We start from the raw sequence: 15,252 nt of genomic DNA on the forward strand, positions 1-15,252 counted from the left end.
TGGGCGAGCGGAGCCCGGGGCCCGGTGGCAGGACCCGGGGCGGGCCCGATCCATCCCCCACCCCCGCGCTGGGGCTCAGTCCCGGTTTGCCCGTCGGGCCCGGGGACTGCTAGTGCGCCGCGTCGGTCCTGTCGGCGGAGCCCTCGGCCACCTTTTCCCCTTTCCCCCGGGTTCCAGCTCCCATCGCTACCTCCGACACCATCTTCGAGCTGGGCTTCGAGCGGACACTGAAGAAGCAGAACAAGGAGCAGGTCCCTCCCGCGTCGGCACCCGAGCCGCCACACCGGAAGCAGCATGCGGGCAAGAGTGCGAAGAAGCTGTCGGCGAACGATGCCAGCGTCAAGCCTGGCAAATGCCGCTCGCTGGAAGAAGCCCTGAGAACCGTGAGTGTGCATGGCCAGGCTGTGCCCTCGTGGGTGCCCTGCCTGTGGGCTGCTCATCCCCACGCCACCCTGTTCCTGCAGGCCTGAGAGTTCCCAGTTCACTCCTGACCCACACCAACGCAGCAGCACCAAAGCTCAGGATGCTGTTCCCTGGCTGGCATTCCAGCAGCCTGTGCTCTCCACCACTTTGGGAGTGAGAGCCTGGGCGCTCAGGGTGTTGTTAAATCTTGTAGAAGGGAGCAGCAGAAAGAGTACAGTGCCCTGTTTTGGTTCAGGCTTACAGCACGGGTTCATCACACCTCTGGAGGAGGAGGCCAGCTCCCGCCCCCCACCACCTCTCTGCTGGGAGATCCCCCCAGGCTCATTAACGTGCCCCTGCCTTCTTGCAGGGATGAGCGCTCCTGCCTGCCTCTGGCTGCGGCCCAGGGTGGTCGCGTTCGCTGTGGGAGCAGAACAGATGGTGCTCGGTGCTTTGGCGAGCACCAGGCTGGCCTGGGAGATCTGTCTCGTGCTTGAAGTTGTACTTTTGCTGTAGGCAGGAGACAGAACAGCAGGAGGTGGCTGGAAGGGAATTTCTGGTTTCTTTCTTCACCCACTCCCTGTCTGCTGTCTGGGAGGAATCCTGAGAAAATGTCCTTGGTGAAACCCCCTCCCTGTCTGACCGGCTGAGGCCCTGGGGAGCCATTTCTGCAGCTCACGCTCCCTGCATTTTAGATGAATCTGTAGAACTCGTTTGTCTTCCTCCCGCCTGTTCTTGTGGTGTCTGAGCATGGATGCATTTTAGAAGGGAACCCCAAATTGACTCTCTGTTGAGGTAACATGTCTGCTGGGAAAGCGTCTGCCCGGCAGGGCTCTCCCGCAGTGGTTGCCCACCCAGCTCCTCACTTTCACTTGAGTGTTGGGTCTTGTTCGTGCCCTGAGCACCTCTGATCTCCCCTGCGGCAGGGGTGGGGGGTTTCCTCCGCTCCACTGGGCACAAGCGATTCTCCACATCCAGCTTTTGCACATGGAGACAGCTCGGATCAAATTAATGTGTTACTTCTGTGTGTGTCGGGGCAGATATTCCTCAGGGAGAGCGGCCTGGGGCTGAAGCGTGGTTGCCCTGTAACTGCTCTGCACAGCTCAGCAGTGACAAATGCCATTGTGTGACTGTTGCTCTGTCAGCTTTGCTGACAGCGTCATTTCGTTTTTTGACATAGCAGCAGCTATTTTTTTCTTATTCCTCTTTTCAATATGGTTGCTGAAATAAACATGCAACAAAAGGTGACCAACTCAGATTTAGTAACGTGCTATGGCTGAAATCCGCTGTGTACTGAAATGTTAGACTCTGCAAAACTTCAAACAGCCGTTAGTCTTGCTGCATCTCCTAAATTCCCTGAAGTGTAGATAGGGTATCTCTCCCTGCGAGCTTGAAGATAATTGTGAATTTAAAAGCAGACAATAAGCATGTTTCATGACAAATAGCACAGGCGGAGGAAGGTGAAGGGATGTGAGCTGCTCTCTGTACTCGTGGTTTGTTGGTTGCAGGTTGTTAATTGGGTAGGTCTTGATGATCCTGGCTATTTTCTTCTTGGAGAACTGTGGGTGCAGGGTTGCCTGATGGTGCTCACACAACCCAGCCACACTGGGATAACACTGGGCTGATCCTCCCCGAGCAGCAGCCTTGAGCTGTCTCCTGCCCAGAGCGAGCCTTTGACGATGCCGGCGTGCTCCTTGGCAGTTTGCACAGAGCCGCCTAGCCCCAGGCAACGCTTGCCGCAGGGCATGTGGGAGCACAGAGCGGCAGAGCTGCGGCTGGCGTGCCGGCGCCGACGGGAAGGTGGAGCAGGGCTCTGAGGAAGGAGAAGAGCTCATTCCTGCAGCTGTGCCAGTGCAGCCTGTCCTTCTGACATCTCTGTTGGCTCTGGGGCTTTCTGCAGCCCCTTTGGTGCCAGGTGCCTGCAGTTCCCCATGTGGGTTTTGTTATTCCCCGGTAGTGGTCTTTGCTAATCTGAAGAAAATGTGTTTCCAGTACAAAACAAAATGCTGTTTCCCATTTGCATTAGCAGGTGGTGAATTGGGGGGGGGCTGTTTCCATGTGGGAAGGGCAGTGTTCTCAGGATGAAGGTGGGGAGCATTCCACTCTGTGCCCAGCAGCCCCTTAGGAGCTTCTTTCTGTGCTTTTTGAGTAGTTCTGCACATCCTGAGTTGAACTTGTCTGTCTGTCACTTCCAGCTCGACTTGGCAGATCTGCAGAAGGAGCTGGATAAAAGCCAGAGCGTGTTCCCCGAGAACCCCTCCGTCTGGGTGAAGGACCTGGCCAGCTATCTCAACTACAAGCTGCAGGCACCCAGGAGTGACCCCACGCTCAGCCAGCACCCCCACGGTCAGTGGTGTTTAACCTGCCCCACTGCTGGGGGGAGGCTGCACCCTGGAGCTTCACTCTGGAGTGGCCTTGTGTTCACAGAGGTGTGCAGAGCCGTGGGGTGTGTGGGGCAGGTGCTTCTCTGCATCTGGGCCAGCTCAGCATGGTCCTTAAAACGACGCGGAGCTGAGCGGTGGGGTGATGGGGCAGACGGGCACAGGGTGTGGTGTGGGACAGTGCCCAGGAAGAAGAAGCCGCTGACTGATCCCCTCCTGTCCCCCCCCAGGCAATCTTAGAGAATTATTTAGGTTGGAAGAGACCCTTAAGATCATCAAGTCCAACTGTCTTGGTCCCAGCAGGAAGACTTGAAGGAGTTCAGTGCTCTATTCTTTGCCAGGTTTCTTTTGTGCAGGTTTCTTAAGAGTGCAGGTTAAAGGACAGCTCACTAAAGAGGCAGGTTTTAGAAACATCAGAGCAGACAGGACCAAAACAGTCACAGACGTGAAAGGGAAAAAAATCTCCTGTTTTCACCTGAGACAAATCAGTTCAAGCCTGTCCCACAGTCCAGGCTCGTTCCCTGCAAACTGAGACGTTTGGGTTTTTCTTTGTTTTTTTCCCCCCTTCCAAACAGCTGGTTTTTTCTGTGCCAAAACTGTCTTAGGAAACTTGGTAATAGAAAAGGCACAAGACTGGTGTTCTTTATTCAACAAATAAAATGGGGATTGTTTGCTTGATTCTGTGATATCACTACAGTTGACTTGCCTTGACTACAAAGACAATGGAATTGTGTATACAGTTGGCAAATTAGAGACTTTCCCTAGTCACCCCTTCTCTGTAAGGACCCATGACCTGTACCTACTATTGTGGAATTCAGGAATCTACTTGCGGGTATCTGCACTCATCTTTAAAAGGGATGTTCTGGCTGGGTTTCCCTTTCATCCGTGACCTGTTGGTCTAAACTTGCTTTGAGCACTTGTTGCTAGGGGTGGCAGTGGGTAAAAGAGCAGAATATCTTCTCAACACCTGTGTACATCCTGCAGTATCAACATTTAACAGAAAGCAATCCTTTATTGCTGAAATAGATGCATCTAATGTAGAATGACTGAGAAAGAAGCCACTTGTTGACCGTGTGGTGTATGAGAACAAGTTGCTTCTCTGCGACCACCTTGCACACTGGGTCAGCTTCTCCTTGCAGCTGCAGCTAAAAGTCTCACAAACTGGCGCTTGCTAAACTCTTCCTACTCCTGTGTTGCCTCCAGACTATCCGTACTGCCGCGTGAGCAAGGAGCTGAAGAACATCATCAGAACCCTGCTGGGAAGGTCATCCAGTGTGCTGGAGCTATTCTTCGACCACTGTATTTATACCATGCTACAGGAGCTGGATAAAACCCCAGGTAAGATGCGGTTGGTGCAGGTCTGGGGCACCGACACACCCGTTGTGCTCCATTAGTGTGGCAGTTCTTCTACAAGGCAGTCTGGTGCTGAGGTTTTCTGACCGTGGGGATGCTGCTGCTCCTTGTCGCCTGTTTTAAGAGCTCTTCTGAATTCCTCTGTGGAGAAAGTGAAGTGGAAAACTCCTTCTGTGCATCTTGTGTGCCATGAGGGGCTGTTCCTGCCCAGGTGGCTCGTCGGTGTGATGCAAAATGCTGTTGAGGCTGTGAGGTTTGGGGCTGGAGGAGCCAGAGCAGGCATAGCTGGGTGTAAGGTATGAGCCCAGCATGGTGCTGTCAAGGGGAGAATTGCAGACCAAAGGGTGCATGGTGGAAAATGCCTTTGCGAGGGCTTTCGCATTGTGGCGTGTGTTGCTGTAGCTTTTAAAATGGGGCCATTTGGCCTTATGAAACTTGGTAAAAGTTGTTTTGTTGCTGTGCCGCAGTAAGGGTGTTTCCTGCGAAGTGAGGGGTCCTGTCTGAGCTGCCGTGCGGGGAGCAGGTGGCTGTTTCTACCCCCTGAGCAGAGCACGCAGATGCCCAGCAGTGTTGGCTGGGTCTTCGGGCAGCCAGAAGCGGCATCCTGAACATTGGCAGTAGCCTGCTGCTTTCAGCAGAGTACAGACACAAACCCTAAATACCTGTTTCCATACATCCTCTGCCATGCCAGCAGCTGCCGGCAGCTTTAGAAGCAGCACCCAGGTACCGCCAGTTCCCAGCCCCCGGCTCCGCTGTTTCCTGCACTCAATGGCCGGTAACCCCACGTGCGGTTTGTTTCCATCACAAAACCTGCCTGGCTGATAAAAACAATGGGAGAGGAGTAGCACAAAATAGTTGTTAGCAAATGGCCAAGGTGCTGCTTTGCTCTGGGAGTCACGTTCATACGTCATTTGGGAAGATGCTTGGCTATCAGCAGAGCTACCGTGGGGTCGGTCTGTGCCAGGGAGGACTGAGGGGCTCCACCTGGTGCTGTGGCTGTGCTGGCCTCTTCTGCCACCACCGCTGCCCTTCCATCAGCCTGACTGTGTTGTGGGCTGGTGTGGCTGGTGCATCAGGCGTGAAAGCCGTGTGCACCCCAGGGGAGGGTCGTGGCAGCAGTGGGACTGTGCCGGAGAGCAGGACTGGCCTGGAGGGAGCCAGCCCCTGCGGTGGGGGGCAGCCAGCCCCTGCCATGGCCAAGCCACCCATCCCGGGGGATGGGTTCTCTGGACGGCACCTGAGAACCACGGGGGTCCCCTGAACCCTGCCTCTCTTTTGAACATGAACAAGGGGAAACGAGCCCTTGGAAGCTCCCAGACTTGGGGCTGTGACCATGCCTTCCTGCTGGGGGGGAGCTTTAGGAAGCTGCTGGTGGGTTTCTGAGGGTCTGTGGGGTCTGTCCTGCTTCTGTGGGCTGGAGCCCTGCAGTGGGGGGTCCTAGGCAGAGGATGGGTCAGGGGCAGCCGAGGAGAGAGCAAGACCCATGCTGCTGTGGTGGGGCTCGTGCCCAGAGCTCATTAGCCAGTGAACAGGGCAGGTCTGTGCAGAGGGGGTCGTCAGCCCCCCCTGCCTTCTGGGAGTATCACGGGGGAGGGAGGCATGTGAAGCGGCCCATGGCTGAGAAGGCCCCTTCTGTGCTCTCTTTCAGGGGAGTCTTTGCATGGGTACAGGATCTGCATCCAGGCAGTGCTTCTGGACAGGCCCAAAATCGCCACGATGAACCTAGGCAAGGTGAGCTGGATACCTGGGTTTGCAGGCGCTTTCCTGGCAGATGCAGTAAACCCAGCGGTGCTGCTCCTCCTCCCGCCCTGACGATCCCCCAGTGCAGCCGGACAATGAACATCTGTCCCCGTTAATTGGAAGCCCTTTGGGACCTGTTGGGGTTGTCCCACTCATGAAGCCCTTGTGCCTCCCTGTGCTTGTAACCCATGCAGAGGGACTGGTACCTCCAGTATCTGCCCTCCTCCCCAGATGTGCTGGAGCTGCTGTAAGCACCAGTGTCCTGTGGTGTCTTTTCTTTAAAGACCTTGTCCAAAGGTCGCGCTCCCTCTCTGCTGCACGCTCTGTGCTCTACTGCTCTCAGAGGGAGCAGAACATGTCCGCCCTTGGCTGTGCTCAGCGGTCAGGCAGCCGTGGGACAGGAATGAGGGTTTCTGGGGTCCAGCTCCTTCGAAGCAAGTGGCCGAGAGGGTGATGGTGGCTGCAGCTCGGCTGCTGTCCAGCACCATGTGGTGCCGGCAGCTCTGCTTCCCCAGGGCTGGGGTTTGGGGTTCTGCCTGCCACCAGCCAGCACTGCTCCTTGGCCTTGCCTGGTGCTGAGGGTCCCTCCTGGGGGGCCAGGGGCTCTACCCCACGCCGGGGGCTGCTCCCTGCCAGGCTGGGCAGCCCAGGGCCCAGTGGAGCTGCTGTGGTCCTGCGGCACTGGTGGACCCACGAGGTGACACAGCAACATTGGGGTGGGACAGGCTGAGGATCTTCTCAACTAACATGGCTTGTCTTCACCCCAGTACTTGGAGGTGTTACGGTCCCAGCAGAACAGGCCAGCAAAATGCCTTACCGTCCTCTGGGCACTGGGACAGGCCGGATTCACAGACCTCCATGAGGGCCTGAAAGGTGAGAGCCGGGAGTGGCAGGCTGGGCCCCCGTCCCCGCCGAGGGGGCGGCCCCCGGTACTGCCTGTGCATGTCCACTCCCACTGGTGTTACCGCTCGGGCACATGGTCCGCTTCAAAACGCGCCCTCACACTGCTGAAATGCTGGAGAGGGGGCTGCAGCGCTTGGGGGGGGCCCGGGGGCAAACGGCTCCGGGGGGACACCTGGGAACTGGTTTGTCTGCAGCTGCTGCGGGTGCCTCCCAGTGAGGGCATACCAGGCCTGTCAGATGCTCATTTGGGAGCAGAATCACAGAATCATTTAGGTTGGAAAAGACCCTCAAGATTGAGTCCAATTGAGTGGTGGTGTCCCCCACGCTGTGGTGGGGCTGGCTCGGGGTTTGCTGACTGGCGTGTTGCTGCTCACTGGTCCCAACGGCTCGTTACGCCTCATGTGTGCCTTCATTCCTTGGCCATATATGTTAAAGACTAGTCACCACCGCAGAAGGGGAGCTACTTGCGCTGAAGTGTGTTTATAGAGGCAGAAATACTCAATGTTTAGAGTGGTGACATTGTAGAGCTGTGTGAAGTGGTTAATTATTTTCAGGGAAGCTGGAGATGTCACAAGAAGCAGGTTGCTTACAGAAGGGTGAGTTCAGATCTCGTGCCCAGCCTCAGCGGCCCCTCTGCAATGATAGAAACTGTCCTTATGGCATATTGTCTCTGGAGAGCATCTTCCCCTGGCAGGGACAGGGAAACCGCTGGATCCCAGGAGGAACCATCCTGCCTGGAAAGACAGGGAGTGTGCTGCTCTGCCATTCCTCTGAGAGCAGCCAATGTAGCGTGGCTGCCCTGGAGCCCTTCCTGAGGGATATGTCTGTGTCTGTTTGCCTGCTGGGCGTTTTGAGTGGGGGAATGAGGTGATGGTTTGTCCTGGGTTTAAATATAGCTGTGGTCCTGGCACCCGAGCGTTCCTCTGCTTTTCAGTTGCCACTTGCGGACCCAAGAAGCGCTTGTGCTGATGGAAGGAGCGCGCAGCGCAGCTGGGGAGTGCTCGGTGTTGCCTGGGGTGTGGAGGCATGGCAGGAGCCCTCCTGCTCCCTGATCTGACCACTGCCTCTCTCCTGCAGTGTGGCTCGGTGTCATGCTCCCGGTGCTTGGGATCAAGTCTCTCTCCCCATACGCCGTTGCCTACCTGGACCGTCTGCTGATGTGAGTTATACCTCGCTTTCATTATCAGGGTATCTTCGTTCAGAGGAATAAAAGCCTGCCTGGGCTGCTGGGTGTGCTGTGACTTTGTGTCTGCATTGTGCTGGTGTAGAAAACCTAAGCATGTGTGTGTAAGAGTGCGAGTGAGTGGGTGGGTGTGACCTGGAGAGCCTGCAGCGGTGGGCTTGCCATGCAGGTTAGTTTGTCCCTGATCTTTGGTGGCTGCCTGTTGTGTTGGGTGTCCAGACAGCATTTGCAGTGCCTCCTGACCGCCTCTGGTGCTTCGATGGCTGCTGGTTCCACTATGGCTCTATAGAAACACTGGATTTCTGCACAGGTTTCCTCTCTGGCCCTGCTGGTGCCTTTCCTAAAATGGGGGGGGGAAGGTGCTGATGGTGGAGGGGAAGCAGAGCCCTTCCCCGGCCAGCCCCGGTCACCTCCCCGGGGCAGGCGAGCAGCTGAGCTGCCCCTTGGCTCTGGCTGGGGCGGCAGGACAGGCTGCTCTGGTGCTGCAGCTCGAGGCCACAGCAGCGCTGGTGTGACCCTGTGCCAGGAACAGGCTTCTCCAGTGCCTGCCCACCTCATCGCCTGCCCAGTGTGCCTGGGGGACCACGGCTCCACTCTGAGTGCAGGTGGTGTCCATGCCCGGAGGGATGGCACTCACAGGAGCAGGGTCCCCATTGCTGCCAGCTCTTGCGGTGCACAGGTGCGTTGGGGTTCCCAGCTGCAGCAAGAGGTGCCTGCAGCATCAGCCATTGCAGGCAGATGAGCTTTTCCCTGCAAGAAGGGAGGTGGCGTTTGGCTGAGGGTCGGGATAGGCAGCTCTGTTGGCCTTTGCGCCGGTGAAGGCAGCCGCCATCTCTGGCATCGCCGCCTCAGCATGGTGTAAGGAAGCTGGACGTTACTGCAGCAGTTCCAGCGCCTGGTGTGGAATAAAGTCTGGTGCCGCACAGCGCAGATAGCTGACACGTAAATGGGAAAGGTCAGGAGTGGTTTTGTGGTGAGCACTGAGGGACATCCACTGCCCTTCCTAAGGGTTCAAGAGCTTTTATTTAAGGGGTTCTTTTTACAACTTCACTGTAACAAGAATGTTGCATTTGGTTGTGCTGGGCACTTTATGGAGATGCATCAAGCCAAACTTCACAGTTCATCCTGATCTTTCTGAAACTTTATTTAATTAGTTTTCCACAATCTGGTTTCTCTTCTCTGACTACATTTAATTTACCAGCAACCACAGCCACAGGCCTGCCAAACCTCTGTTGTCTGCAGCTTCTCGGGGAGGGGAGAAAGACCACATGATCCCTTGTGCCTGACACCAGTAGCGGGTGCCAACGCTGCCTCTCGCTCGGGTCACTGGAAGCAGCTTACACAAACTGCTTTTTTTTCCTCTGTGTGCTTTGGCAATGGGGCCGCAGTGGGAGTGTGGGAACACCAAGAGCACCAAGGGCCAGGGGGCTGCTTGGCTGCTGTGGCCTGGGGTGGGGGGGGGGCTGTCTCCTCTCAGCCCCTGAGGCCGCCTGCCTTCTCCCAGGGGTGTGGAGGCAGCTGCCTGCATCCATCCTGTCTGGCCGGCTACTGCCGGGATGGAATACGGCCCCTGGAGTGCCGGAGCTGCCTGCTGACTGTGCAGGGCATCTCTGAGTAGCAGCGAAGGCAGATGACTGTGGTGGCCAGAAACTGCCCATGTGTACCTGATCAGTGTGTCCCGCTGAAGGGAAACTGCCAGTGCCGGGGCAAGGGCGGCCCTTCCCTCCAGGGCTGCGTTCGTCCACCAGCATGTCTGTCACGGCTCATGGGGCTTGTTTCTGCTGCGCAGGATGCACCCAAACCTGACCAAAGGCTTCGGTATGATTGGACCCAAGGATTTTTTCCCCCTCCTGGACTTTGCCTTCATGCCCAACAACTCGCTGCCGCCCAGGTATGCTGGCACCCCCCCCAGCACACCCCAGCATGGGCTGCACTGTGGGCCGAACAGCCTGGTCGCCCCGCTGACCACTCTCTGCAGCCCTGGTGCCATCTCCCCTCAGCCTGCAGGAGCAGCTGCGGCGGCTCTACCCTCGCTTGAAGGTGCTGGCGTTCGGCGCGAAGCCGGAGACAGCGCTGCACACCTACTTCCCCTCCTTCCTCTCCCGAGCTACACCAAACTGCCCTCCTGGCATGAAGAAAGAGGTGAGCCCTGAGCAGGGGACCCGTGGCTGTTGGTTCCGCGGGACCCCCAGTCCCAGCCTGTCGCTGCGTGGCTCAGGGCAGCCCTAGTGCACCAGCAAGGAGGGACAGCTGAGCAGGTCCGTTCCTCCCTGCCCAACCCGCTGTGGTGGGGGCTGGGGCTCTGCCATCCACTGGCCAGGTTCCCCGGCATGGCTGGGTGCTGGCCACCTCTCATTGCGGGCTTGGCTCCCCCGTGTTGGAGGCTGAATGGGCAGGTGGGAGTGTGTCCCTGTAAAAGAGGGAGTGGGACCTTCCCAGAAGCGGTGAGCGTCAGGTCAGCACCCAGCCCAGCTGGCCTGTGAGGTGCTGGAGGACGGGTTGGTTTCAGTGGTCCCCCAGCTGCCTGGGGAGGGAGGCTTGGGGAGAGCCCACATAGCGGCAGCAGGCCAGACACATGCTGTCATGAGGCAAGGATGGTGATCGCAGGCCATCACAAAGCAAGGACAGTGATCATGGGCCAGGGTTTCTGCCGCCCACACCCAAGGTCTGGGAATGCCGGGCCTGTGAGTTTGGTGCCCCAGGAGCTGGCTGGGATAAGAGCAGCGAGCCGGCAGGTTTGGGGGATAGTCGGCTGCACCAGCCTACAGCCTAGGGCACGGTGTGTCCGATGTCACTCAGTTTGGTGCATGTGTCACACTGGGGGCCAGGATTGGGTGTGATGATGTGGTGTGCGGTCTCTTCCCAGCTCCTGACCTCCATGAGCCAGTGCCTGAGCCTGGACCCCCTGACCTTCAGCGTCTGGAGGCAGCTGTACACCAAGCACCTCTCTCAGTCCAGGTCGGTTTGCACCTGCCGCCTGCCCGCTGCTCTGAGCAGGGCCAGCACCAACCTGCTAGCATTTAGTAGTGTGTTAAGTTGCTTCTCGGAGCTCCTGACTGAGCCCTGTGTTCTCTTTCCCCCCATAGTTTGCTTCTGAACCATCTGCTGGAGTCCTGGGACAGCAGCAGCAAGAAGGTAGGAATGAGCTGTGGAAAGGAGTTGCATGGAGTGGGGAGACAACATACCTGTGCTGCTGCAGGAGGTCCCTGTGGGACCTGTCTGTGCCCACCTGGCACTGCTCCAGCACACTGGCAGCTCAGCTGGGTCCACTGGTGTGAGTGTCTGTCTGCCAGGCTTGAGAGCCAGCACTTTGTCCTGGGAACAGGCAACATGCTGCCCACAGTCAGGGCATTTATCTGCTCACTGATAGAGAGGAGAGCCCCTTTCCCTCTACGTGCTGCATCAAGACTCAGATATTCTGGATTCAGTCCCCATTAGGCCTCACTGTTCTGGAGCTGTGATGAGTGGGGAGGTCACGCTGGCCATGGCTCAGTGTCCCTAGAGAAGCAGCGCAGCTCCTGCTCCTGTGTGCAGGAGCCTTGGAGGTGTCCCCACAGCCTGATCATCCTGTAGGTCCTCAGTCTTTCTACCCTTCCCGTCTCCTCTCCCTCTGCTCCCTCCTGCAGCCCCTGCGGTGCTGGGTTGTGTGGGCGTGCAGTGCTGCCGGCTCAGGGTGCTTGGTGCCATGACACAGCTCTTGCTTTCCCCAAGGTGCGTCAGTCGCTGCAGGAAACGGTTCGCTCATTCAAAGTAACGAACGAGGAGCTGGTGGCGAGAGGACCCAACAGTGACCAGGACGTGGCCACCTGCGATGCTGCCTGCAAGGTCAGCCCTGGGCAGGGCTGGGATGGGTGGTGCCTGGTGTCAGCTGGCAGCCAGATTTCGGGGTTGTGGTTGGCCTCTCCTGCCACCGGCACGCGCCAGGCTGTGGGCCCCGCAGTGGCACATCTGCAGGACACGCTGAGGACAGATGGTGCTGGCCTTTGTCCATCCTACCAGCTGCTTGGCAAATGACACTGGTTTCCACTGGGAAGCCGGGGGTGGGTGGTGAGAGCAGCTGCGAGCGTGGCAGCGTGCTGCCGGAGGGTGCCACGGCCGCACAGGTACCTCCCCGGCCTCGGGAGCCACATGGCAACGGGGCCTCATCCTCCCACTTATCCAGGAGCTGCTGCGCAAGATGAAGGGCCGGGGCTTCCCCTGGTCGCGGCTGCTGCTCGTCCTCCTGGTCTTCGCAGCTGGCTTCGTCCTGCACGATGTCCGTACACACGGCTCCTTCCAGGGTAAGGCGGCATCTTTGTTCATGGCTCTGCGAGATGCGGAGGCTTGTCCTTGCAGGACATTAACTTTGCCATTCTCCTGAGTGAAGCCCCTCTGCACCCCTGAGTCTGTGTCACTGGCCGCCCTCAAGCACGGTGGCCCCATTGGTCTGTCTTTAAATGGGGGGTGCTTGGGGGGGGTACATGGGCTGCGTTGGGCTGGATGTTCTCAGCAGGCTGCAGACAGACCCCCTGCATGTCCCCTCGCGAGGGTTTCACCCAGGGCTGCCCTAACCCAAGTTTTCTCTCTGATTGGGAGTTTCTGCCCCTCTTTGTCCCATCTTGGAGCATCTTCTGAGATGTTTTGCAGACAAGCTCAAGCTGTGCATCCCCAGAGAGAGGCCTCGGGGACAGACTGAGCGCGCAGCTCCTGCAGACCCAGCCAAAGGTTTGCTCAGGGAATGGCTCTTGTGTCTTCCAGCCTCCTCTTCTGCTCACCTGCTTCGTTCCTCTGGCATCCTGCTGGCCTCGCAGCAAGCCTGGCAGAAGGTCTCCCACTGCTGCCTTGAAGGGTACAGGTCAGTGGCAGCGGTGCTGGATGGCAGCATGTGTGTCTGCGTGGGTGTGGAGCTGTTCTTGCAGCACAAAGCGATCTCTGTAGGGAGCACTCTCTGCTGGGAATGTGTTCTCCAGCTCTGCCTGAAAGGGCTTTCAGCTCTGCTCTTGAGTTCTCTTCTCTTGGCCTGTGGCAGCAGCTCCAGGTACCTACGTGCCCCCATGGCTCCACTGGTGGTGCTGGGGCAGCCAGCGCTGCCCTCAGCCAGCACTTGCTCTCTTCCAGGTGGCTGGAGAGGAGCCTGCCGGTCTATGGCTCCCAAGTGGCAGCAGTCCTGCAGCCGCAGCTGGAGCTGCTCTGGGTGAAGAGTGGTGAGGTGGCCCTGTATGTGTGCGAGCAGTGTTCTGCCCTGCTCTCCTGGATCCACGACAGCCTGCCCTGGTTCATTGAGTGGGTAAGAAGGATGTCCCAGCTGCCTGGAGAGATGAGGAATGCCAGCGTGGCCGCAGCCTGTGGGGGCTTGTGAGACTGAAGAGCCCATGTCGGGGGTGCCTGCCAGGTGGCAACACCAAGGGCAGGAGGTGGGGGGAGAGGCCCAAAGGAGGAGGGCAACAACACTGTCGGTGCTGCCCCGGCCATTGGCTCAAGCCTGCCGGTGCTGGTGAGCCTGGGGACAGGGAGGCACTGCAGCCCGTCTCTGATGCTGTTCTTCCCCCATGGCTACTGCTCACCCTGGCTGCCTTCCAGCTGCCACCAATGACTGTCAGGTCTAAAAGGGAGGGGTCTCAAAGATAGCTCACTAGTTTCCTGAAAATCATCAGTTTGGTGGAAGAGGGGTGACTTTAGCGTCCCACAGAGCAAGCAGCGTGGGTACTGTGTCTGTGCTGTTTGGTGGAGACGTGCTGTGCCCAAGCCAAGCGGTGAATGTGGGGAGGGCTTGGTGATGCCAGACCGTGGAGGGAGAGCGTGGAAAGGGGAGGGAGTGGGACTGCCTGGTTTGGCAGAGCCTCATTCACGGGTAACCCAGGCATCGGGCTCCTTGGGGTACACAAGCCCAGCACTTGAAGGGGAGGTTGGTGTTAAACCTGCGCCGGCTCTCTCTGCCCCTGCAGCTCCAGTCCCGGGTCCCGGATTCCCTGCTGCACTTCGCCGAGTGCATCAGAGAGCTGCTGCTCTTCCTGGTGCAAAGCTGTCTGCTGCCACTGCTGGAGTGCGTGGCCGCAGCGCTTGAGCGGGGCTGGAAGCACTGTGTGGACTCCTGCAAGTGAGCATCTCTGCTCTCCTCGAGCCCCCCGGTGCTGCAGGCTCCGGTGTTTCTCTGCTTCCCCTGGGGATGATCTCCAAGCCCAGTGCTGCCCCGTGGCTGCCGGTGGGGGGGGTCAGTTCCTCAGTACAGCAGCAGAGTCTCCCTGTCCTGGCTGGGGGTGGTTCCTGATCCTGCTGGGGCAGAGGGGCTGGGACGTGGCACTGTGGCTGGTGTGAGTGACCTGCAGTCCCCCAGAGAGCTTGTACCCCTGTGGGAGCAGCGTTTGCCCTGTGGGCAGCGCAGGCAGGTGCCTCTGCCGCAGAACCAGCAGCCACCCTGAATTCTGCACCTGCTAAAGGCTGGGTACGCTCACCCATGTGAGTGGGCACCGCTGCCAGCTCGAGGGGCTCCCGTTTCCCTCCTGGGCTTGTAATGCTGGGGCTGTGTTGCTGTTGCTGCCTGCAGGTCTGCCTGCCCTGTAGACAGCGGGTTCCCTGCCTGTAACCTGTTCTCCTCGCTTTTCCAGTGGAGAAGTGTCGTGGGACTGCATGAGAGAACACCTGATAAGCTTTACCTATTCTTCTTGGATTTACCTGCAAAACACAACCCTAGCCGTCAAAAACTGGGCCTTGGCTATGATTTCTGGACACTGATCTGCTTTCTGGAGGAGTGGGGACACGGTTGTGCCATCTCCCGATGTTCCAGCCACCGAGGAATATCTTCAGCGCAACTTGGCGCTGGCCGCAGGATGGGGATGCCGAGGGAGATGCATATGGGGACTTTGGGCTCAAATTGGGGCTTACAGGGGAGGTTTTTTTTGTTTTGTTTTGTTTTTTCCTGGGAAACACAGGTCCAGCTTTTCCCACAGCTTTGGCTTTCCCTGTTCCACTGTCCCTGCTCTAGGTCTTAACCGCATCTGTGATCCCTGTACCTTCATGCTTTTGCCTGCAAGTGCATCTGCTCTGAAGCATCAAAGGATCAGAGTTGGACACCTGGATGTCTCCCCGCCCCACACCCACACACCCTCCCCCTTCCCATGGGTGAATGAACCACACTGATTTTTTTATTTCATTTTATTTTTAATTAGTGCTTTTTGTTCCTTCTTACTAAAGGTGCCTGTGGGGTGGGGGGCTATGCAGAACCATTTGGGGTGGGGGGGAACCGCTATAATTGCCATAATTTCCGTTGCTGATAAGCACCCCATGCCCCCTCCAGGGCTGTGTTGCCTGCGC

General features: G+C 58.0%; 1 protein-coding gene across 1 annotated transcript in view; it reads left to right on the forward strand.

The window, feature by feature from the left end:
- Positions 1 to 15,131, forward strand: part of TMEM214 (transmembrane protein 214) — a 16,026-nt gene extending 895 nt beyond the window's left edge. The window contains exons 2-17 of the mRNA XM_010565911.1: positions 114 to 383; positions 2,598 to 2,748; positions 3,987 to 4,121; positions 5,785 to 5,867; positions 6,644 to 6,749; positions 7,857 to 7,938; positions 9,752 to 9,853; positions 9,963 to 10,104; positions 10,829 to 10,920; positions 11,049 to 11,097; positions 11,674 to 11,787; positions 12,125 to 12,242; positions 12,700 to 12,796; positions 13,060 to 13,228; positions 13,887 to 14,038; positions 14,547 to 15,131. Coding sequence (XP_010564213.1) covers positions 114 to 383; positions 2,598 to 2,748; positions 3,987 to 4,121; positions 5,785 to 5,867; positions 6,644 to 6,749; positions 7,857 to 7,938; positions 9,752 to 9,853; positions 9,963 to 10,104; positions 10,829 to 10,920; positions 11,049 to 11,097; positions 11,674 to 11,787; positions 12,125 to 12,242; positions 12,700 to 12,796; positions 13,060 to 13,228; positions 13,887 to 14,038; positions 14,547 to 14,673 — 1,989 coding nt within the window. The 3' untranslated portion in view covers positions 14,674 to 15,131. The remainder of the gene's footprint in view (positions 1 to 113; positions 384 to 2,597; positions 2,749 to 3,986; positions 4,122 to 5,784; positions 5,868 to 6,643; positions 6,750 to 7,856; positions 7,939 to 9,751; positions 9,854 to 9,962; positions 10,105 to 10,828; positions 10,921 to 11,048; positions 11,098 to 11,673; positions 11,788 to 12,124; positions 12,243 to 12,699; positions 12,797 to 13,059; positions 13,229 to 13,886; positions 14,039 to 14,546) is intronic.
- The last annotated feature ends 121 nt before the right edge of the window (positions 15,132 to 15,252 follow it).

This window comes from Haliaeetus leucocephalus, unplaced genomic scaffold, assembly GCF_000737465.1.
Source record: "Haliaeetus leucocephalus isolate CR32 unplaced genomic scaffold, Haliaeetus_leucocephalus-4.0 Scaffold197, whole genome shotgun sequence".
Taxonomy (NCBI): domain Eukaryota; kingdom Metazoa; phylum Chordata; class Aves; order Accipitriformes; family Accipitridae; genus Haliaeetus; species Haliaeetus leucocephalus.